Here is a 25,868-nt window from a genome sequence, read left to right on the forward strand (position 1 = left end):
GGTTGTTCTTGCTTTTTTAGTTCTTTGAGATGCATTAGTTGGTATCTGAAATCTTTCTAGTTGTATGATATAGGCATTTATTGCTATAAACTATTGCCTTAATACTGCTTTTGCTATTTCCCATAAGTTTTGCTGTGCTGTATTTTTATTTTCATTTGCTTAATTAAATTTTTTAATTTTCTTCTTAATTTCTTAATTGACCTGTTGGTGACTCAGGAGCATGTTGTATAATTTCCATGTATTTGTAAAGCTTCAAAAGTTCTTGTTATTGATTTCTAGTTTTATCCCATTGTGTTCAGAAAAAAAATTAATATGATTTAAATCCTTGTAAATTATTGAGACTTATTTTGTGGCCTAATACGTGGTCTGTCCTAGAGAATGTTCCATGTGCTGATAAAAAGAATGTGTATTTTGCAGCTGTTGAATGCAGTGTTCTGTAAATGTCTATTAGGTCCATTTGGTCTAAAGTACAGTTTAGATCCAATGTTTCTTTTTTATTTCTTTTTTTTTTTTTTCCTGTCTTAGTTTTATTTATATAAATAGCACAGGAGAACCCCAGCCCCATGCAGATGGCAGCCCAGGGGGTTGCACCAGTCCTTCTGTCCTCACGTTGGCAGACAGAGATATCTACCCTGAAGCTTTTGTAGGAGCCTGTGTACCTTTGGGAGCCTGAGCTGGAACTGAAGCTGGAGCTGCAGCCTGGGCCTTTGTTTGATCCTTGGTCTTGGCCTTGGCCTTTGGCCAGCAGAGCCTGAGCTGCTTGGCAATGCAGGCACGAGCATGCTTCCCGAGCTTGGAGTGGGCAATGTAGGCAAGTCGATTGAGCTTGGGGCTGATACCCTTTGGGAACTTGGACTTAACCTCCTTGGACTTTATGAGGGCCTTGATGGCCTCGGCACGTGCACTCATGGCCTTGGCATTGCTGGCCTGCATCTTCTTTAGGCCCTCCTTGTTGTGCTTCTTGGCAAAGCACATGGTCCTTAGGAACTTGGGGCCCACCCCCTTAAGAGATTCATATCTTTGTGATCGGGGTTTCTTGATACCATTTCTGTGCCATTTTCGGGTCTGATTGTGTGTAGTGTGGTTCTTGGACTTGGCCATATCTACACCTAAGCCATGGCTCCTGAAGCACCTAGAACCGGAAGAGAGCATCCAACGTTTCTTTATTGATTTTCTGTCTGGATGATCTATTGATGTCCAGTGCTGACCGTGGGATCTTGAAGTCCCCAGCTGTTATTGTATCATAGTCTGGCTCTCCCTTTAGTTCTAATATTTGCTTTATATATCTGGGTGCTCTTGTGTTGGGTGCGTATATATTTACAGTTGTTATGTCTTCTTGCTGAATTGATCTTTTTTCATTATATAATAAACTTCTTTACCTCTTTTTACCATTTTGACTTAAAGTGTGTATTATCTCAGATAAATACAGCTACTCCTGCTCACTTTGGGTTTCTGTTTTTGTTTTTGCTTTTGAAATATCTTTTTCTATTCCTTTATTTTCAGTCCATATGTTTCTTTATAGGTGAAGTGAGTTTCTTGTAGGTAGTATATAATTGGGTCATTTTTTTAAGTCTATTTACCAAGTCTATGCCTTTTAAGAGAAAGATTTAATTTATTTACATTCAAGATTAGTATTGATAAATGAGAGATTACTCCTGTCATTTTGTTAATTATTTTCTGATTGTTTTGTACATCCCTTTTTCTTTCTTCTTCTTTTTTTGTTTATCATTGTGGTTTTCTGGAATTATAAGGGGTTTTTTTTCTCTTTATCCTTTATTTGCTCTATCAGTGAGCTTTATACTTTTGCATGTTTTCATGACAGTGACATAATCTTTGACTTCAAATGTAGTATTCCCTCAAGCATTTCTTGTAAGGCTGATCTAGTGATAATTAATTCCCTCAGGTTTTGCTTGTCTGGGAAATACTTTATTTCTCCCTCATTTCTGAAGGATAACTTTGCTAGGTTTCTTATATCTGCTTCTGCATTCAATATATTGTTATATGTTGATTTGGTTAAAGTATATAAAGAGCATTCAGATTAACAGAAATAAGTATTTGGAAAAGGTAGGAGTATTTTTAATAACATTTTCAAATAATTATGGCTATTCTTCTTTGATACTACACCAGAATTCTACAAGTGATAGTTTCGTAAAAGTTAATTGCAATGATCCAAAATCATACCTTTTGTACTCTGTAACATCAAAATCCATTGGTCTTTCTTGCAATCAAATAGCATGATTTTGTAACATCATACATTGGTCATTTGGAATATATTGGTTCATTGAGTTAATTAATTCTTCCAAATGTGGACACATTTTACTTCAAAATATCAAAAAAAGTGTCAATATTACCCCTGATCTCAGTAAGTGCTGAGAAACTGTCAAACTGACAGACTTGAGTATCTAATTTTATCTTGAAAACCAAATTTTGTTTTGTTTTGTTTTGGCTACAGTAACCAAAACAGCATGGTACTGGTACCAAAACAGAGACATAGACCAATGGAACAGAACAGAGGCCTCAGAAATAATGTCACACATCTACAACCACACATCTACAACCATCTGATCTTTGACAAACCTGACAAAAACAAGCAATGGGAAAAGGATTCCCTATTTAATAAATGACGTTGGGAAAACTGGCTAGCCATGTGCAGAAAGCTGAAATTGGACCCCTTCCTTACACCTTATACTAAAATTAACTGCAGATGAATTAAAGATTTAAACATAAGACCTAAGACCATAAAACCCTGGAAGAAAACCTAGGCAATACCATTTAGGACAGAGGCATAGGCAAGGAGTTCATGACTAAAACACCAAAAGCAATGGCAACAAAAGCCAAAATAGACAAATGGGATCTAATTAAACTTAAGAGCTTCTGCACAGCAAAAGAAACTATTGTTAGAGTGAACTGGCAACTAACAGAATGGGAAAAAGTTGTTGCAATCTACCCATCTGACAAAGGGCTAATATCCAGAATCTACAAAGAACTTAAACAAACTTACAAGAAAAAACAAACAACCCCATCAAAAAGTGGCTGAAGGATATGAACAGACACTTTTCAAAAGGTTATGCAGCTAACAATCATATGAAAAAAATGCTCATCATCACTGGTCATCAGAGAGATGCAAATCAAAACCACATTGAGATACCATCTCACACCAGTTAGAATGGCGATCATTAAAAAATCTGGAGACAACAGATGCTGGAGAGGATGTGGAGAAATAGGAACACTTTTACACTGCTGGTGGGAGTGTAAATTAGTTCAACCATTGTGGAAGACAGTGTGGCGATTCCTCAAGGACCTAGAAATAGAAATTCCATTTGACCCAGCAATCCCATTACTGGGTATATATCCAAAGGATTATAAATCGTTCTACCATAAGGACACATGCACACGAATGTTCATTGCAGCACTGTTTACAATAGCAAAGACCTGGAACCAACCCAAATGCCCATCAATGATAGACTGGACAGGGAAACTGTGGCACATATACACCATGGAATATTATGCAGCCATCAAAAACAATGAGTTCATGTCCTTTGTAGGGATATGGATGAACTTGGAGACCATCATTCTCAGCAAACTGATGCAAGAACAGAAAATGAAATACCGCATGTTCTCACTCATAGGTGGGTGTTGAACAATGAGAACACATGGACACAGGGAGGGGAGCACTACACACTGGGGTCTGTTGGGGGGAACAGGGGAGGGACAGTGGGGAGTGGGGAGTGGGGAGTTGGGGAGAGATAGCATGGGGAGAAATGCCAGATATAGGTGAAGGGGAGGAAGGCAGCAAATCACACTGCCACGTGTGTACCTATGCAACTATCTTGCATATTCTTCACATGTACCCCAAAACCTAAAATGCAATAAAAAAAAAACAATAGCAAGGACTTGGAACCAACCCAAATGCCCATCAATGATAGACTGGACTTTTAAAATGTGGCACATATACACCATGAAATACTATGCAGCCATAAAAAAGGATGAGTTCATGTCCTTTGCAGGGATATGGATGAATCTGGAAACCATCGTTCTCAGCAAACTGACACAAGAACAGAAAACCAAACACCACATGTTCTCATTCATAAGTGGGTGTTGAACAGTGAGAACACATGGACACAGGGAGGGGAGCATCACACACTGGGGCCTGTTGGGGGATGAGGGGGCTAGGGGAGGGATAGAAGGAGGTGGTATTGGGGAGGGATAACATTAAGAAAAATACCTAATGCAGATGACGGGGGGGGTGGATACAGCAAACCACCATGGCACGTGTATACCTATGTAACAATTCTGCACGATCTGCACATATACCCCAGAACTTAAAGTATAATAATTTTTTAAAAAGAAAACCAAAATTTTATGATTGGCAAAGAACTGTCAGTTGTTTTTTTAAAAAAAACGGTAGGCTCCTAACAGGCAAATAACATGTAGCAGGTGGGGGGAACAAACATACAGCAACTTATATTATTATGAAAATAATCTTGACCTTGAGGATCCCCTGAAAGGGTCTTGGGCAACCTAAGAAGTTTAAGGACTTACTTTGAAGCCCATGCTCTTAACTACTTTCAACATTTAAAAGCAGAGAAAGAAAAAACAGCAAAGAATACACTAGCTAGAGAACTTACTATAATACCTATGTGTATCCAACTTCCACCAAATTATAAATTTATTTATCATTTCTATTCTTACTTGAAAACCTTTTCAAGGATGCAGTTTAATCCCTTGATTAAGAAAGTAGAATTACCTTTATTGGGCTTGCAACGTCAGTTGGGCTTATGATATCAGGTACAAGGGCTGAGAGCTTCTCCCAGGATGATTCAATGTGAGCCATTTCCTGAGCAGCTTCTTTCAGAAAAAGAACTTAGCAGACCTAACTTCTTACACAGCTTTTTGTGATTAAGTTAAGATTCTGCAATATCTATCCAAATCCAACTTATACTCTTACAGTCTGAATTGAGTACACTAAACTCCACACCCCCAAGCTTGAGTTACAACACTCTAGTACAGTATTTTATGAGATTCTATAGCTCAAGTTCACTGATTCTAACATGATTGTTCAGTGCTGACTTCCCATAGCATTCTTCCTCCAATGCTCAGTACTGACAAACTACCAAGTTAGATATGTCCTTGTTTTTAACTAAAGTAAGTTATTTTTGCCTTGTTTCATGAAAGGTTTAAGAGGCATGGCATAGTGTTCATGCGTGTAGGTATCCAAGTCAAAAGGACACGAGTCTTAAGTTCAATCTTTCTGAGCCTCCTGATGAGGTTCCTTCTACATCTTATACAGCTATTGTAGAAAAAAGTAAAAGACACCATTTATGGAAATGTTTAATGTACTATTAGACCCACAGTTGACCTTCATTACATGTTATTTGTTTAGGTTTACAGAAGAAGTTTAGATCATTAAATATGAACAAAAAGTTAAGCTTAGAACCAAAGAGATTTTAATCCAGAAAAGACTTTTAAGACAATGGGGGAAGTAGAATACAGATGCAGAAGCCGTATGGTGCAGAGGACATGGCGAGTGCCACCAAGGTCCCATATCAGTAACCTGTAGCCCAGAGGCTGCCTTCAGGGTCAGCCCCTTGAGGAGCAGTTACCACTACAAGCAAAGGAGCAAAGGCAGGGAGAATGTGGTGAAGCCAGAGGGAGCAGTCACAGTCACAGTAGAAGAGGGACAGCCAACAAGGGATGGGAGGATGCAGTCAACCACAGATATCCAGGAAGCGGGAAGCTATGGAAATAAACACGCTGGCCTTCCTGTCTTATCTCCATCCCGTCTCCGCCAGGGCCTCCCATTTACTAGGAGCTAGGAAGAAAGGAAACCCATTGACAATAAAGGTCATTCTCTCAGAGCACAGAGAAGAATGAAGAAGGACAGAAAGTGGACCTGGAGGGGTAAATGAAAAATAAGATACCTCGGTTTAAAAGCAGTCTTTTTTCACCTGGGGGCACAGGTAACAACAAAGACTGCTTTTAAACCGAGATATCTTATTTTCCCTAGCCCCCAGCATGACAGGGTTGTCCCACTCTGATTGACCTGACGATGAGCTGGCTTAAGCAAGCAGCATAAGCATCCTCTTCTCCTCGTGGAAGAGCCTTTCCCAATCTCATCTTTCCGTAGTCCTGATGGCCTCATTCTCCCAGGTCCCCAAAGGCACCAGGTTCTCAGCAGTTTGTTTCCTCAGAAAATTCCTATATTCTGTTGGCAGCCAAATCTAGACTGCTTGGTTTTCAAACCAAGGCTGAGTTTCCCCCTGATGCTTTCACTCTTGCCCCATAAGAAAGGGGACGCTGCTGAAAGTCAACCCCTCTTGTGTATCCAGCAGACTTGAGAACATTTCTCTCTGGATAAAGCAGGTGAAGGGACTAGGGGGAACTCGTGACTTCTCTTCTTCGTGATTCTGCCTTGGTTTTCCTTTATCTTTAAAGCCTACTTCATAGAACACGGCATTAAGCCCTGACGTGTGCCACTGGTGCCCTGTGTGGGCCACCACCCAGCCCAGCAGGAAGGAACACAAAAAAATAGCCACTTTGCAAGCTGTGGGTCACCTTATTGTAAATGTCAAAAAGAAAGTGGGCTGATGCCCTCCTTAATCTGTAAACTTCACAGGTATTCATAAAGCAAATACAAAGGGTAGTGAATATGCCTCCTCACCAAAAAGACTTTTTGTAACAGATGTTGAAAGAAAATTTAGTTCTGTAATTCTTAACAGAAAATTGTAAACAATATGTGTATGTCATAGTTGACATGAAAATAAGTCTCATTCAATTTAGCAAATATCTTTTTAGCTCCTGTTATGCACTACGAGTTTTGGTAAGAACAAGAGAAACAAAAGGTGGGGCTGAGAATTTAGCAAAAATAAAATTGGGACCATTCATATGGCAATAATCCTAACTTAAAAAATAACTTGCTACTTCATGACCAAATGGAATCATCCTATTCTTATAGCCAAAAATCTATGACACCTCTTCCCAGTGCTTCTCCCTCCTTCGAGGCGCTGGGCTGCTCATCCTATGGCTGGAATGGCAGCTCCATGCTCTCACTGACCCCAAATCTCTGGCCACAGTTGATTTATACAGGCTTGGTTTTCTAAGCTAAGCTGGTTCAATGGGATTTTTTGGGAATTTTTGACCATCTGACCCAGAAATCCAAATTAACCCTTCTCTGGCATTAAAATAAAAAAAAAAAACTTTTGAATTGATTATGTCTTTCATTAGTGAAACCATGACATGTAAAACTCAAGGATTCAGTGGACACGTCATGTGCAGAAAGTGCATGAAATAAGGAAGAAGGAAGCCCACCTACTAAGTGCACAGGCAGTCAAGACCTGGGAAAAAGGCCCTGGTGGTACTTTCTTACCTGGTTCCATCGGTTCTCTGACTCTGCTCTATCTCTTCCCTGATAGAGTTTTGGAGGTCAATACTTCCTTAACTCTGAAGATAGCCTCTGAGGCTGACAACTCTCACCCAATCAGTGAAAGCCACTGCATCTTTAATAAGTCTCCTAAGTAACACAGCCTTGTTGCACACACTTCAGTAAACAGAGGCATGTCCTGAGCTGTCTTGCTATAATGGTGACACCTCTGAGGTGTCAGGGAAATCAGGAATGGTCCAAGGCACCGCTCGCTGCGAAGGTTGTTTGTGCTGGAGGGTAACTCCCCCAGCACACTGACCTCCCTCTCCCAGGTTCTTCCACAGGCTCCAGTGCTGCTTCCCCATGTCTGGACGCACTCTCCCTCCCCCACCAATGACTCTGTTTCCCCCTGGACACTTATTTTCTGCTGTCCATGGTCCCCACATCTCAACTCTCATCAGCATGACCACTCATCTGGTGTTGAGAGAACACAGCTGCTCAGTGGGGGGAAATGTAACTGCCCTGAATCCAGCAGAAACACAAAAGGGCATGAAATTCCCTACCACATTGTGAAATGTGAGTTCAGTTCTATGTCAGTGTATAAAAGTAATAAATGTTCTCATGATAGCAAACAAAATTGAAGGACCACCAGGGCTGTCTTGGGGAGAGACCTTCTTCCACTACGAAGATATCTATTATTCCAACACTGCTATTACTTTAGTCACCATGTATACCTATAATGTCACCATGTTCATGTACATTCTTCTTGTCACCTCAGCATGCACTCTTATCTATCCCTAAACTCCAGCATTGCTGCTACCAATTAGGAGTAAATTCTAGCGTGTCACTAAAGCATTAAAACGTCACTTGTGGCTGGGTGCGGTGGCTCACACCTGTAATCTCAGCACTTTGGGAGGCCGAGGCAGGCAGATCACTTGAGGCCAAGAGTTCGAGACCACCCTGGCCAACATGGTGAAACCCTGTCTTTACTGAAAATACAAAATTTAGCTGGGTGTGGTGGTGCATGCCCATAATCCTAGCTACTCAGGAGGCTGAGGCATGAGAATCTCTTGAACCTGGGAGGTGGAGGTTGCAGTGAGCCAAGATTGTGCCACTGCACTCCAGCCTGGGCAAAAGTGCAAGACTCCATGTCAAAAATAAAAAATAAAATAATTTTTTTAAAAAATGACTTGTCTAATGTACCCATATCATAGAAGTGGTACCTATCCTAACTACATAAGTAATTTCATTACTTTAGAAAGGGATGAGAATCTTAAATTATTGCTTAGAAGTAACTTTGAGCTTATTGTTAAAAAATCACCAATGAAATTTCTCCTTTTGGTTTAAAGTTTGTTAAATGGCATAATTTTGGCTTATGATGGGAAGTGATTTTTCTACTAAACTAATTTGTCCGTGTGTTGTTATGATTTTTATCTCAGGAATCTTTGCAAACATTAAGAAATTCTTCTTTCTGATCACCTTATATTATAATTAAAACAGTTACCAGCCAGGCGCAGTGGCTTACGCCTGTAATCCCAACACTTCTGGAGGCTGAGGCAGGTGGATCTCAAGTGGATCTCAGGTGGTCAGGAGTTCAGGACCAGCCTGGGCAACATGGTAAAACCCTGTCTCTACTAAAAATACAAAAATTAGCTGGGCCCAGTGGTGCATGCCTGTAATCCCAGCTACTCGGGAGGCTGAGGCAAGAGAATCGCTTGAGCCCACGGGGCAGAGGTTGCAGTGAGTTGAGATTGTGCCATTGCACTCAAGCCTGGGCAAGGCAGAGCAAGACTCTGTCTCGAAACACAAACCACAATAGCAGCAACAGCAACGAAAACAAGTTACCATTTGTTACTAGCAGAAACTTGTCTTTACCTTAGCATTTAGGTCAGATCCAACATGTAAAGTCCTTGGCTTATCCAAAAATAGATTATAAATGAAATAACTTATCTAAAAGAGAAAAGCAAGAAACATCTTCTTTGGAGTGTATACTGTTGCAAGGAGCTGATTTAATGCCAAATTGGAGACGTTTTTAGCCTGCTTTCCCAACTGAGACCAAACAGATGCCTTCCCGTTTGAGGGGGTGTCACAGGGAATTGTGTGAGCAGTCGTCACATATGTATGCTCAACAGAATTCAGCATAAACAATTGGGAAATTGCAGTCTGGTAAGAAATTTATGATTAGCTCGTCTCTTTAGGTATACTCATGCTATGAAAGACAGAACTGCTTGCTTGTGTTCTCTGAATTTCCATTTCTCCAGCCAGAATGGTGAGCTACAAAGATAACATGGATAATAGAAATCCTAGAAACTATTAACCATAAATATTTATGGAGTACCTATTCTGCTCAAGGCAGTTTGCTCAGCAAATCTGAGACTCTACCATATCAAAGAGTCTTAACAACACGCAGCAGCTGTTACTACAGTTCATGTCTTGCCTAATAGCAAAGAAGACAGTCCTGACTGTGTTGACACCTGCCCTGGAAGGCATGCCTCCAAGCACGGCCGCACTTCATCCTCAACTAAGGACCTCTGCATCCTGGGGAATTCAGTTAAATGGTTCAATCTGGGAGAGAGGGAGGGCAATCCCTCAGCAAGGAAGAGTTGTGAAAGACACAGGAGCTGTGGGTGACAGTCTATCTAATAAGGATCATGTACAACAGTGACACGTGCCATTCTCATTGCATGGTAATCACGTGATTCAGGACCTTTCTGTTCCAGCTATTCCTGACAGCCATGCTCCTTCCTCTCACTCAGCACAAAGATCCTGCAACACCCTGATGATGGCCTTATGTTCAGTGCAGTCACCTGCACTGCCTGATTATGCTTGTTAAATACTAAAATGAAAGTACACTTGCTCTATCTCCTGCTTTCATTTTTTCTCTCTATCTCTCAGTCTCTAACTCCCACCTGTTAACCTGCTTTACAAGTTTCTGCATCTCCAGGTTTTTAAATGCCCCTGTAAGTGACACTTTTCTAATTCATTTACTGTATAAAAAAAAATATCCCCTCCAGTACTTCACCCCCATTAAGCCTTGAAGCTACGTACTGCAGAAATATTATTCATTCCTTTTTCCTTTGAAAGTCATTCAAAAATTATATATATATATATATATATATATATATATTTTTTTTTTTTTAATCTAAAGATGTTGAGAAGTCTCCATAGTCAGAAACTTTTACCACAGACTGTGGATGAATGCCTTTATCCCACTGAGATTCCACCACTGAGTCTCCTGTGACAGTGTATTGTAAGCCCCTTTTAACTTGAACTCTTCATTGGGATTGCATTTGCAGGAAGCTTTTAAGTGCTATATATAGGAAATATTTGTTGACTGACAGAATCAACTTAAATGTAAGTAGTGAGTTTTAAGAAAATTAAAGCAGCTTTACATAGAAGTTAAGTTAAGGCAAACCCCATGGCTTGCTGCAAAGTGGAATTAGAGTGCAGGCATAGATATCAAAATCGATATTCTTCACTGCTGGCACTGGCTGATAACAGAAAAAATCCTGGAGACAGGATCGGGGAGAGCAGGGGCAAAGACAAAGGGCACTGTCTCAGCTGGAGCACAGAGAACAGGACCATTCAGGAGCCAGACGGGGGCCTGGAAAGCAACCCACAGAAGCCACGAGGCCCTGGGTCCTGGGAGGACGCAGCCAAGAAATGCCGGTGGATGGTGCCCTTTACTGGGGAAAAAAATTGTCGATCATATTAGTTGCATCATTGATTGATGGGAAATAATGAAGAAAATATTGGCAAAGGTGATATCTGAGGATACCAACGCAAGGTGGGGAAATCTGATTTGCAGTTTTAGAAAGGAATCCAGTTTAGTGGTCTGGAGCATTTGTAGTGGCAAGCCAGAGTCAATCTCTTGTTGCCCAGACTGGAGTGCAGTGGTGTGATCTCGGCTCACTGCAACCTCTGCCTCCTGGGTTTAAGCGATTCTCCTGCCTCAGCCTCTCGAGTAGCTGAAATTACAGGCGCCCACCACCACACCTGGCAATTTTATATATATATATATATATTTAGCAGAGATGAGGTTTCCCTATGTTGGCCAGGCTGGTCTCAGACTCCTGACCTCAGTTGATCCACCTGCCTCGGCTTCCCAAAGTGCTGGAATTACAGGCATGAGCCACCGCACTCAGCCTTAATAACTTATTTTTAGGACAAAATGTATGTATGGATTTTATTTTATGCAGAAACACAATTATATTAAATCTAGCTCTTTGTTTTATGGTAAATTAGAGCTTAGCACAAATATTATTCCTCCTGCATAAATGATTTATTTAGCTGAACAAATTACATTGTAATTTGCCTCAGTTTAAAAGTTCAGAGCTCATGGGTTTTCAAAAGTGTCAGGGGAAACATAGCAAGTTCCAGAGCCTAAACCTGCCAACATTCCTCTCACACAGCCCACATTTTGAGAGAAAGAGAGAGTGCACTGTCTTGGTCCCCTAATTGGCAATAGCACCCAATTTCTAAAGCCAGAGGAGTGGAAAATTCATAGGAGGTGAAAATCCCCAGCTTAAGTCCTGGATCTGACCCACACTGATTTTATGAATGGCACCTCTCATTTAACCTCCTTGTTCCTCAAGGTCCTTATTTATAGTAAAAGGAAATAATGCCTGCTTCCTGTCTCTTGGTGTTACATGAGGATTAAATATGAAAAAGCAGATGAATGTCCTTTATTAACTATAAAGCACTATAAGAATACAGTAATTACCCCTGCAAAAGACAGTATAATGCCTACATATAATTGGTGCTAAATATTGCTCATTGAATGAATGAGTGACCAAATGAGAATTGACCTGCTCTTTCTCCAACACTGCCCCCAACCCAACTCCGTGAAGCAGCTACTACAGAAGTGAAAATTAGACCCAGAGCATTGAAAGATTCCCTTTAGGGCTTTTTTTTAATTGACAGATAAAAGTTGCACATATACGGAGTACAGCATGATGTTTTGATCATATGTACACATTGTCAAATAATTAGATGAAGCTAACACATCCTTCACTTCACACGTTTACTATGTGGTGAGAACATTTAAAATGTCTCTCAGCAGTTTTCAAGTGTTCAGTACTTTATTATTAACTATACTTACCATGCTGCACAATAGATCTCCAAAACTTACTCCTTCTCACTGAAACTTTGTACCCTTTGACCAAGATCTCCCCACCCCCACCCTCAGGCCCCAGTTACCACCATTCTACTCTCCACTTCTATGAGTTCAACTTTTTTCGATTTCACATACAAGTGAGATCATGCCTTGTCTGTCTTCTTCACCTGCCTTAGCATAATGTCCTCCAGGTTCTTCCACGTTGTCACAAATGACAGAATTTCCTTCTGTTTTGAGGCTGAATAGTATTTCGTTGTTTATATATGCCACATTTTCTTTATCCATCCATTGATGGACACTTAGTTTGATTTCATATTTTGGCTGTTGTAAATAATGTTGCAATAAACGTGGGAGTTCAGATCTCTCTTCAATACACTGATTTTATTACCTCTGGATATATGCTCAGTAGTAGGATTGCTACATCATACAGTAATTCTATTTTTAATATTTTTAGCAACCTCCACACTGTCTTCTACAATAACTATACTGGTTTACATTCCCACCAACAGTGTAAAAGTGTTCCCTTTCCTTTGCATCCTTGCCAACACATATTAACTTTCTTCTTTTTAATAACAGCATTTCTAACAGATGTAAAATGGTATCTCATCGTGGTTTTAATTTGTATTTCCCTAATAATTAGTAATGTTGAGCATTTTTTCATACACCCATTAGTCATCTGTATATCTTCTTTTATGAAGTGTTTGTTCAGGTCCTTTGCCCACTTTTTAATCCGGTTGGTTGTTATTGAGTTTCTTATATGTTTTGGGTATTAATTTCTTATCAGATACATGACTGGCAAATATTTTCTACATTCTATGCATTGTCTCTTCACTCTGATAATTGTTCTTGAACTCCTGACCCCAGGTGATCCACCCACCTCGGCCTCCCAAAGTGCTAGGATTACAGGCGTGAGCCACTGCGCCCGGCCTTACACTCTGGTCACTGTCGCCTTGGTTGTGCAGAGGATTTTGCTTGATGTAATTCCATTTGTCATTTAACTCGTTAAGCCATATTGAGTTTATTCTTCTACGTGGTGTGACATTAGTGCTTAGTTTCATTCTTCCGCATGTGGATGCCCACTTGTCCCAACACCATTTACTAAAGACACTATTCTTCCTCCCTTGTGTGTTCCTGGCAACTTTGCCAAAGATCAGTTGGCCATAAACGGGTGGATTTATTTCTGGGCTGTTTATGCTTTTCCATTGGCCCGTATGTGTGATTTTGTGCTGGTACCATGCTGTTTTGATTGCTATAGTGTGGTAGATTTTGAGATCAGGTAGTATGATGGAGAGATTTTTCATAGGTTTGAACATTTCTTTAATACATGGAACTTTAAATTTTGTTTGTTTGTTTGTTTTGTTTTGTTTGAGACAATGTGTCCCTCTGTCACCCACACTGGAGTGGCATGACTTCAGCTCATTTCAGCCTCTGCCTCCTGGGCTCAGGCAATCTTCCCTCCTCAGCCTCCTGAGTAGCTAGGACTACAGGCACAAGCCACCAGGCCCAACTATTTTTTTTTTTATATTTTGCAGAAATAAGGTCTCACTATGTTGCATAGACCAGTCAAGAACTCCTGAGCTCAAGCGATCCTCTTGCCTCGGCCTCCCAAAGTGTTGGGATTATAGGCATGGGCCATGGTGCCCAGCCTAAAATGTTTATTTCTTAAGGTGTTATTCAGTATATTTAAGAACACATTCACAGCGGGTGATCTTGTGCTAAATAAAAGGTAATCAGGAGCTGTGCCAGATACTGCTATAGTTAGTTTTCCTTCTTATTAAACAACCTCTGTATTGTGTCAGTGAAAGCAGCTAAATATCACCCAGGCTCCCTGGACAGAGTAGGCAGAGAAGGTCAGCGACATGTAAGAAGGTAGAAAGTTATTTTAAAATGTTTACTCAACTGGCAGACACATCCACTTTGTCCTCCTCTCTTCTTTCTTCCTTCTTGAAATGTGGATATAAAAGGCCAGCCCCAGTGGTCTCTGTCAGCCAGGAGGAAATCTTAAGGATGAATATCCAGGTGCTTAGAAGAGCAAAGCAGAAATGCAGAAGGAGCCTGACTCCCTGATACCGCATGCCAGTGAGAACCAACTACATCTGACTGTCATTTTATTTTATTTTTATTTTTGAGACAGGGTCTCACTCTGTTGCCCAGCCTGGAGTGCAGTGACGTGATCTCGGCTCATTACAGCCTCGACTTCCTCCCACCTCAGCCTCCTGGGTAGCTGGGACTACAGGTGTATGTCACCATGCCCAGCTAATTATTTGTATCCTTTGTAGAAACGGGCTTTCACCATGTTGCCGAGACTGGTTTTGAACTCCTGGGCTCAAGCAATCCACAAGCCTAGGCCTCCCAAAGTGCTAGGATTATAGGCATGAGCCACCATGCCCGGCCTTCCATGTTTTAGAAAAGAAAAATAAACCTTTATTTTGCTTAAGCCACTATTATTTCAGACTATTATTTCAGTTCCTAGCTCTTATCAGAGCCTGATTTTTTCAAAGTTTTGTTTAACATTTAAATAAAGAGGAAAGCATTATAAATTAAAACTTAAATTTTCATTAAAATATTATAATGCTTTCAAAATTCACTTTTCTTTACTGGATTACTTAATTTTAAATACCTTTTTTGAAAGTGGTCTTTCTTTTTAATTGACAAGTAAAAATTGTGTGTGTATCTATATGATATACAACATGCTGTTTTGATATAAGTGTACATTGAGGCACGGCTAAATCAAGCATTTAGCATACGCATTACCTCGCATACTTATCTTTTTGTGGTGAGGGCATTTAAAATCTACTCTCTTAGCAATTTGCAAGTATACACCACATTGTTATTAACTATATTCCTCCTGTTGAACTGAAATTGTGTGTCCTTTGTTTTTCATGGTTTCTAGAACAGGGGATGGCACATTCTAGAGACCTTATACATATTTTCTTTTTTTATTCTTTTTTTGAGACAGAGTCTCGTTGTCACCCAGGCTGGAGTGCAGTTGTGCGATTTCAGGTCACTGCCGCCTCTGCCTCTTAAGTTCCAGCGATTCTCCTGCCTCAGCCTCCCAGGTAACTGGGATTGCAAGCACATGCCATCACGCCCAGCTAATTTTTGTATTTTAGTAGAGACAGGATTTCATCATGTTGGCCAGGCTGGTCTTGAACTCCTGACCTCAGGTGATCTGCCCGCTTCAGCCTCCCAAATTGCTAGGATTACAGGCATGAGCCACCGCACCCAGCTTCTTACACATATTTTCAAGGTAAGGGAGAATGGCGCTTGGCATGGCATATTACTTATCTAGCTCTGATAGAATTGTGGGTGATTAATCTTCTTTGGGTTTCAATTTATGAAAAATAAACTATTTTCTAAAGAAGAATATGGAAGAGAGAGAGAAAGGAAAGGAGGTGTCAAACAGATCAAAGACAAATTCATTCTTTTGCCTTGAGCCATATTCTTTCTCAACAACCAAAATTCTGGGGTTTTTAACCCTATAACAAGGTTAAGAAAGACAGGTTAAGGTTAATAGACAATTCACCAAGTTGTCCCCTAATATCCAGCTTTCAGAGGCATGACTCTGGATTCAAATATTTGCTTCACTGCTTACTCTGATGTCTTGGCCACATCACTGAACCTCACTGAGAGAGTTCCTGCATCTCTAAAAATGAGAATAATGAAACCTTATGTGATGCTCTTCTGCAAATCAGTAAGAACAAGCCAGATGGACAAAAGATCTGACTAGGAAACAAAGGGCCAGGACTTTTATCAAGAACATTTCAAACACGTTGGATATCAGAATTGCAAATTAAAGCAATGATGAGGTTTCATTTTAGACTAACCAGACAGGAAGAACTTAGAAAACTGGATAATTCGACTGCTAGCAGAGAGACACAGAAATAGAGTTGCCTGTGCTGCTGGTGGCCCTAGGCCCAATTCTCAGCAGCCATTCTGGGAAGCAGTCAGACAGGTCCCTGTTAAAATGCATGTAGACTGCTCACTGTGGCCTAGCAAGGATGAATCCTGGATGTGCTCTCATAGGAATGCTCATGCAGCTCTGTATGAATCATAAGCGAGGACAGTCCCTGCTCTGCCATCCCTGGGAAACGGTGAGGTAAACTGAGCCGCAAGCACATAGTAGATCACCAGCCAGTTGCTGGAAGCAGTCGAATGGTGTACACAGGACAACACACGGAGATTTTTAAAACAGGGTTGAGTGAACAAAGAAAGAAACAGAATAAGACAATACAGCAAACACAGGCACATACAACAGCAATACATATTTTGTCAGTACCGCATACATGCAAAAGAGTGCACCGCACTGCACTCCTTAGAATTGTACCCTACAGGGATGGGAGTGAGAATTTTGGCTACAGACCAGGAGGAAAAGTATCTGAATGAATAACTTTAAAAGTAATTGAGGGGGCCAGGTGTGGTGACTCAGCCTGTAATCCCAGCACTTTGGGAGGTCAAAACAGGATTGCTTGAGTTCAAGAGTTTGAGACCAGCCTAGACCTTGTCTCTACAAAAAAAAACTTTTTTTAATTAGCTGGGCACGGTGGTGCCTGCCTGCAGTCGCAGTTACTCGGGAGGCTGAAAGGGGAGGATTGCTTGAACCCAGGAGGTAGAGATTGTAATGAGCCAAGATGGTGCCACTGCACTCCAGTATGGGTGACAGAGTTAAAACCCTGTCTCCACAAATAAATAAATGTAACTGAGACCACAAATGTAAAAGAATTTAGTATAGTGCATGGTACAAAGTAAATGCTGAAAGAACATTAGCTCATATTACCTCTTTTTTTCTTTGTCTAAAAATTTAAAAATAATAGTAAAATAGGCCAGGCATGGTGGAGATGGGAAGATCACTTGAAGCCAGGAGTTTGAGACCAGCCTGGGCAACAAAGCGAGACCCTCGTCTCAACAAAAAAATAAAATAAATTAACCAGGCATAGTGGCGTGGTCCTGGTTACTTGGGAGGCTGAGGCAGGAGGACCACTTGAGCTCTGTAGTTTGAGGATACAGTGAGCTAGTACTGTACCACTGTACTCCAGCCTGGGCAACAGAGCAAGACCTTGTCTCAAAATAAATAAATTATGTAGTTAATTAAAATACAATGAAAATGGGGGAACATATGGTACACTGGTATGAGCATAGCCTTTGGAGTCAAAGACACAGTTGTCAGTTATTCTATAAAATTGACTGAGATACTTAACTTTCCCAGGTTCAGGCAGTTCTCCCTGCCTCAGCCTCCGAAGTAGCTGGAATCACAGGTGCCTGCCACTAGGCCCAGCTAATTTTCGTATTTTTAGTAGAGATGGGGTTTTGCCAGACTGGTCTTGAACTCCTGATCTCAGGTGACCTGACCACCTTGACCTCCCAAAGGGCTGGAATTACAGTCATGAGCCACGGCACCCAGCAAGATACCTAACTTATTGAGCTTCTGTTTTCTGATATCGGAAAGGATGGTAAGACCAATTGTAAGGCATGGTTGTCTAGATAATTAAATTTAGACCATATAGATAAAATACCTACTATATAGTATGTTCACACTTTATTTTCCTTCTCCCTTCACCCTAATGCATCTTCAAATTTGCTATGATTTGTAGAGTGTGGCTTTATCTTTCATAACTTTTGACTTTGGGAGTCTCCTTCACCCCACAATATCATAATTATTTTTCCAGAGCAATCATGAAACACTGCATTGCTCTGTGTGTTCCAGACTGTTAAAAAAAACCCAGTCTTTTGGACACAATCATTTTATTTGACCTTTTCTGCAACTTATTCAGCTTCACTGTATCTTTCCAAAGGAGCCTTGATCAGTCCAAAGAAAACAGCATTCCAATCCATGCTCTTGGTTTGTTTATATGCTTGGCATAACTTCTCTATTCTGTTTTCTCTACGTAGTCCTGCATTCTGTGTGCTTTTTCATCTTCCAGCACATATTAAGCCAACGTCTTCAGGAGTGGTCTGCTGGGACTGGTTTACCATGCCTCACTCAAGTATCTCCTAGAACAAAATCGCCATTTACCAAGCACAGTAGGACGAGTCTAAAGATGCTGGCTTGTAAAGAAGGAATTCAACCACAAGGTGGCACTATTGCAAAACCAATGCTATTGTACAAAACTACTGAATTGCTTTTAAGACGTATTTTCTAGGCTTTAATCATACACACAAAATAAATATTGGATCAATTTTTATATCGATAAAAGAATAAAGAAATGTGTACTCCTGCTCATGATAATTATAGTGGAATTATCATTGTAAAGGTGAACACGTATTTTAAAAGTTTACTATCAGGACAGCACGCTTCTCAATATGCAGACTTGCAGTTAACTATCAATTGCGGCCAGTTGTAAATATCACAGCCATTTAAGCAAAAAGGCAAACACTTTTCAGGCTCTCATTATGTGCTGGGAATAGTTCTACATATTTTATACAAAGTCATTTAATTTTTGCAGCATCCGTATGGAATTGGTGTTATTGTTAGATGAGCATCTCTATTTTTTTCTAGATGAGGAAACTGAGGCACAGAAATGTTAAGTCACTAGCCCCACGTCACAGAGCTGACAGGTGGCAGAGCCAGGACTCAAGCCCATCCGGGCTAGCTCCACTCCGTGCACTTAACCACAGCAGTGTGCAACCTCTGAAAGTTAGAAGGAGTGTAAAGGTCCTCATGTCACATTCCCACTGGAAGCAGAAAGCCTTCCTTGGCTACTCTGACAGGACAGTGGAGGAATCAACTCTTCAACATGGGCACACATCAGGGATCCATGGGCCAAGTCACCCCCACCCACCGCCTCCACTCTGAGCAAGGCTCCATGTAACCTGCAAGATTGGTTCCCCCCCCTCTCCCTTCTATCTCGGTAGTAGACCACCTGCTGCCCATCATCACTCTCTTTCCTTTACTTATATTAGCATCACAAATGCAGCGGTGCCTGTCTGAATCCCAGTTGTGATCTCCATCACAGGGCCCTGTGCAAACCACTTTTAACTCTAGTATCAAAGTTAAAGGACAAAAGTTTAAGAAAAACTATAACCACAAAACCTTGCTCATAGGTACACAATACAAAAATACACTCTGAAATCAATAAAATAACGTAGGGGAAGTAAACACATAGAACTTTCACATGCAATTCAAGTCAAGGTGTTAGCAGCTCAAAATAGGTTGTTACAACTCTGAGACCCCCATGCAAGGCTCCCGGGCAACTACAGTCGCATTCCTATACCCTCACAACAAGCTCTCCAGAAAGGAAAGTAGGAAAACAATCCATGTCTTTTTCAAGTTCTATTTAATGCCAAAGTTTTTATTTTTTTGCATGCTTTTTGAACTTTTGTTGGTAATTGTGCTTTTTAAAACGGCCCCCATGGAGAAGTGCTGCCTAGCGTTCTTAAGCACAAGAAGACTGTGATGAAAACCCACAGAGAAACTTCATTCAGGCATGAGTTCAGAGCTGTCGGCCATGACTTCAATATTAGTGAAGCAACAGTATGGTATATCCTGGAAAAGGAATGAAAATTCATCCTCCTGTATACAAGGCCACTCCAGAAAGTGCTGGAGTTACGTCTACAGTGTATGATAAACCTGTGTATGTTAGTTCATTTTCACACTGCTATAAAGGACTACCTGAAACTGGGTAATTTATAAAGAAAAGAGGTTTAATTAACTTCCAGTTCCACGTGTCTGGGGAGGCCTCAGGAAACTTATAATCATGGCAGAAGACTAAGAGGAAGCAAAGCATGTTTTACATGGTGGCAGGAACTGGGGCAGGAGGAAGTGCCACACTTTTAAGCCATCATATCTCTTGAGAACTCACTCACTATCATAAGAACAGGATGGGAGAAACTGCCCACATGATCCAATCACCTCCCACCAGGTCCCTCCCTCAACATGTGGGGATTACAATTCAATATGAGATTTGGATGGGGAGCCAAACCATATCACTATGGAAAACATGGATTGGTGAGATAACCACTGATTTAAAAAGCATGTGGACAGCATTGTTTCCAGGCTGAAAGCCAAAGACATTTATGTTACGTTTCTTAGGAGAAGGAAATGTTCAACCTTTCTCAGCTACTGGCTGACTCACTCATTTTTCATTCAAAGGGCCAGATGGCGTGAGATGTTAAACTTGCAGCTGAGGCAGGGTCTGCAGATTAAGAGGCTGAGGAAGAATTTTTAAAACCTCTGCTGGAGCAGATGAGGTAGCAGGGCTGGAGAGGCCATTCTGATTGGGCCACGAGGCCGAAGTGCCTCACGTGGGACTCGACTGGTCTATGGCGATGCTGTCCAGGTTTCCTGCCTCCAGTGTGTGCTCAGACAGCGTCCCAGCTGAGCTGACCAGAACAACCACACAGTGCAGCTAACCATATTCACCAGCACGCCGGGTGGCTTGCTATTCTTATTTGTCATTCTCCATCACTACACGGCCACCAGTAATCCCAAGAGGCAGACGTGTGAGTGGGGCTTTCTCTGCCCAGGGCTCCAGGACAGAGTCTGAGGTGAGATGGAAGGTTGAGGGGCCTTCACATTTCCCTTCAGTCCTCTTCCCATCACAACACACAAAGCAATGCCACTTGGATTTTTCCAAACAACGTTTATTTCCTTATAGTCTCCTCTAACCCTGTGGAACAAGAAGCTGCCATTGATTCAGTCCCAGGATAAGGCTGAGAGCTTTTCGACTCCCTCAGTATAGAAGCAAATACTACTAAGTGTTATGCAGGAAAAGGGTTGTGTGGAAGAGCAGGTTTTGAACACCAGTGAGCCTGGCTTGTTTTATAAGGAAATTGACAAATAAACCTACCTAATAGGATGGCATCTCAGTTCACAAAAATGTTTCAGCCAGAAGCTCACAGGACCCTTGTCCTGTATTTCCTGGCATAGGAGCTAGGAATGGTTGAGTATTTGCTGATTCAGTGTTTGCTGCAATCTTATAGAATATAACTACCATGACTAACAAGAATTAGCCGTACCTCCCTGTCACATTGAACGGGCATGTCCGTGCTTTCACCAATGAAATGGAAACAGAAGGGACATGTTTGACATCCAGGCACAGTGTTCAGAGCTCGGTATCTATGCCCTGTTTTGCATTAACCACATGGTCGTCTAGCAATGCTTTAGTCTACAGCAGCTCCGTGAGCCAGAGTCTGGGCAGAAGATGTCAGGGAATAAATCACTGAGGAGCATGCTGGAGAGAGCGAACACGTGATTGGGAGCCATTGAGATTGGGGGGTCATTCTGATTGCAACATAACCCAGCCTATCCTGATAAAGAAGGCTCCTGTATAATGCAGACAAATCATGTTGGCTTGGATGAAAACGTTAGCAGTGGAGGTGATGAAAACTAATCAGATTCTGAGCGTTTTTGAAGATCGAGCCAACAGGTTTTGCAGATAGATTGGATGGATGGCAAGAGAGTGAGGAGACAAGATTTTTGGCCAGAGCAACTAGAAGCTTAAAAGTTTCCTGCCACTGAGAAGAGGAATACTAGAAGAAAAACATATCTGGAGAAGACAAGCAGTTAAGTTTCGAGCATGTAAAATGTGATATTCTTATTAGACATAGAAGTGGAAATATCAAACAAGCAGTTGGATTGTAGGAGCAAGGTTGAACTGGAGACTCACAGTTTAGAATCTTCAGGATGCTGATGGTCCTCAAAGCCATGCAGTTAGATTTCACCATCAAGGGGGTAAGTGTAGGCAGAAAAGAGAAACAGTTCAAGGACTGAGTCCTAGAGCCTGCTGACATTCAGAGGTCAGGAAAAAAAAAAGGAGGAACTAGCCAAGGAGGCTGAAACTACCAAACAGAAAGACACCAGCAGTGTTCTCAAAACCAAAGGGGGTCTGGCGAGGAAGAAGCAATGCTCAGCTGTGTCAAATGCTACAAACAATGGCCAGTTTAAATGATGAGTCAGCAGTGTGGAGGCCCTCGCACAGTTTCAAAGCTGAACCTCATCCTGGTAGGTTCTTAAGAAAATTAGAGAAAACACATGTCAAAAATGAGCAAAGCTTAACCTTGTGCCATCAGGGAAGGGAGACAAGTTTACAGGGTCCAGCTCCGGTATCAAAAGCAGAGCAGAGAAGGTACATTTGAAGAGGAGAGGCGGGAAGCTGACAACTGGCACATTGCCCCATGGAACAGAAATACTTGCGGGAAATTTCCCAGTTTTAATTTTCTGTACTGTAGTGCTATACCAGAACTAAGTACCACAAATAAATACGATTTAGCTCAGTGCTCTCCAAACTTCCTGATGATGAGGGTCACCCAGGATCTTTGTTTAAAACACAAATTATTATACATTTCTACTAGAGCCTCTGATTCTGTAGGTCTGAAGCAGAACCCCAGGTAAACTGTATTTTAGCAAGAGTGCTGCGTGATTCAGATCTTTGGGCAGCGTTGGAGACACTGGTTGAGGAAATATTTTGCTTGGTATTCAAGAATAGACATCTGCACATCCTGATTGTAATGTGTATATGAAGTCTGCGTGTGCATGTGTAAATGTCAGTATAGGTATTTTATACATTGTAGACTGTATACACACATTACTATATAATGTAATTTTGTTAAACATTTGGTTTTAAAAATATGCATTCAAAATCTTCAAAAAATAAATTAATAAAAAAAATTTTAATTTTTTATAAAGCCTCTTCTCTTTCCTTCCTACCTTCTCCCTAATTCATTTCTATATTCCTCAGACCATCCCCAAAACAGCTTACAAAAGCTATATGAATTTATTGGGCGTTGGCTCATTCTAAATGAATACTTACAGTCAATTTTAGAAGACTCCAGAGAATTCTGTCTGGCACCCCAAAATGTGATCACCCCGGTTCACATGAATCCACATGCAAAGTGATTTTTTTTTGAGCCGGAATTTCACTCTTGTTGCCCAGGTTGGAGTGCAGTGGCGCAATCTCTGCTCACTGCAACCTCTGCCTCTCAGGTTCAAGCTATTCTCCCGCCTCAGCCTCTCCTTACAAGTGCCCACCACCACACCCAGCTAAATTTTTAATTTTTAGTAGAGATGGGGTTTCACCATGTTGGCCAGGCTGGTCTTGAACTCCTGATCTCAGGAGATCCCCTACCCCCCAGCCTCCCAAAGTGCTGGGATTACAGGCATGAGCCACCGCACCGGTCCACAAAGTGATGTTTATAACCAGTTCCCCATTTGTCACTATTTTATTAAAGAAAAAAATAGTGCTGCAAGATCAGACATGTCTGTTGTTTAAAAAATTAAATTCTAGAAACTTGAGGTGATGGAATGTTAAATCTGAACAGTTTCCATTCTGTTGATTGAGTCTCTACTACATACAGCCACATTCTAATAATAGCAAATAGTTATTAGCAGTATGGAAGCTGTTTTTTCTCATTTAACTCTTTTTTTTTTTTTTTCAGAGACAGTCTCTCTCTATCACCCAGGCTAGAGTGCAGTGGCACAATCTCTGCTCACTGAAACCTCTGTCTCCTGGTCTCAAGCAATTCTCACGCCTCAGCGTCCTGAGTAGCTGGGATTACAGGTGTGCACCACCACACCCGTTTTTGTATTTTTGGTAAAGATGGGGTTTCACCATGTTGGCAAGGCTGGTCTTGAACTCCTGGTCTCAAGTGATCTGCCTGCCTCAGCCTCCCTAAGTGCTGGGATTACAGGTGTGAGACACCATGCCCAGTCTCATTTAACTCTTACGTAACTTCCAGATTTATGGCAGAGGTAACTGAGGCCTTGCTAAAGGTCAGGTAGCTAATTAGTGGCAGAACTAGACCTAGAAGACAAAACCCTTTAACACCTGGCCGAATGCTTTTGCTACAATATTGGTGGTTTATCTTGTTCAATCCAGGATGCTGGGGATCATCACTGAGATTCACCTTTAACTGGAATCCTAAAGCTAGTAAGTATTTCCAGCACTCCAAATGTGGGCAGATGGACAGGTTTTGTGAAATCCCATGCAGGTGCCACAAATGACCACAGTCCCAGTGAGGCAGGTCCGGGCATGAGCCCATCGAGTGAAAGACTACAGGGCAGGAACTACACCTTGAATCATGGCTTCATTGTCTGAGTTCATCTGCCATCCTCAGCATGGTTTATTGTCATAGAATTCAGTGAGAGAATGTTTTTGCTGATTAATATACATCAGAAATTGAAGTGAAACAAGTACTATGTGCCCTGTTCTAGCGAAAGCTCCTTTAAGAAAAAATTTCAAATGATGTCAAATAAAAATGTCAAATGTAAGGCTAGAAAGGACTCACCTGTCAACCTAAAAGTGGAAGCTGACTGGACCAGAAGCTCACGCTAAGCCCCCATCACACACTACCTGCCCATTTGCTCCTTCTCTGCCTCAGGTCAGGACTTACTCCTGGTCCATCGTCTATGGCCAGAAGACAAGTGCATTACATGCTTCCTGCTCACTTAGCAGGGACTGTGGGTTGAATGCCTCTAAGGATGGGAATGGAACTTATATAAGCAAAAAACAAAAAAAAAAATAAAGTGCAGTGAGTATAGTATACTACAATTTGTGTAAAAAAGAAAAGAGAAAATATATACACCATATTCTTTGTATGCATACAACATTTCTGGAAGTCTATATGCCCAATTTAAGTCTACAGAACTTTACACTCTTCAAGCTGCAATGTTTCCTGGCCATTCCTATCTCTCTATGATACACAACACATAATGCTTTCCTGTTTCTGTATTATTTTTCTTTTCTCACTCATAAGAATACCAAAATAATAAACAGAGAGACACTATGCAATTAGTAATTACCAAATAGTGTAAACATTCGATATTAAAACAAATTGGGCGAATGCAGAAAGATTTGAGAACTTATTCTGAGTTAGAAGTGGTGTGAGACATCATTGGGTATTGTAGAACACAATTCTTTGGCCAGGGAGGACATGGCATAGTTCAACCACTATTTCTGAAGCACTCTTGCGCTAGGTGGGATACAGTTGGGAAGACAGGACTCTCAGATGACCTGGGGTAGTTGCCATACGGTTTCCTCTATCCAGAGGGTTATCCATGAGTAGAGGACTCCTACTGTCTGTCTAGCAGTTCACACAAGGACACTAATCATGGAGGGGGGCACTTCCTATTGAAGATGATGCAGGACATGAGAGCACAAAATTGGGGATTAGACTGGGAGGATTCTTGGCTTCACATGGGAAAGAATTCCAGGGCAAGCCGGTCGTGTTAACAACCTTTTATTGAACAGTACTGCTCCTTGCAGTGCACCCAGAGTGAGTATTATATGGGCTCTTAGCAACTGTGTTTATACTCACTTATACCCACTTATAATTGCATGCAAATTAAGGGGTGGGTTAATGCAAATTGAGGGTTGGGTTATTTAGAACGTTTTCGGAAAGGGGAGGTAACTTCCAGGTGGTTGCAACAGAAAGAGGTGTAGCTTTTGGGTTGTTGCC

The 25,868-nt window shown here is 41.3% G+C and overlaps 1 protein-coding gene across 1 annotated transcript; it reads right to left on the reverse strand.

Moving 5' to 3' along the window:
- Positions 1–627: 627 nt before the first annotated feature.
- LOC108590720 (large ribosomal subunit protein eL29-like) lies at positions 628–1,230 on the reverse strand. Its single transcript, XM_017970042.4, has one exon. It carries the CDS (start codon positions 1,150–1,152, stop codon positions 628–630), a length of 525 nt encoding a protein of 174 aa, XP_017825531.4. The 5' UTR covers positions 1,153–1,230.
- Between the last annotated feature and the right edge of the window lie 24,638 nt (positions 1,231–25,868).

This window comes from Callithrix jacchus, chromosome 1 (genome assembly GCF_049354715.1).
Source record: "Callithrix jacchus isolate 240 chromosome 1, calJac240_pri, whole genome shotgun sequence".
NCBI lineage: Eukaryota > Metazoa > Chordata > Mammalia > Primates > Cebidae > Callithrix > Callithrix jacchus.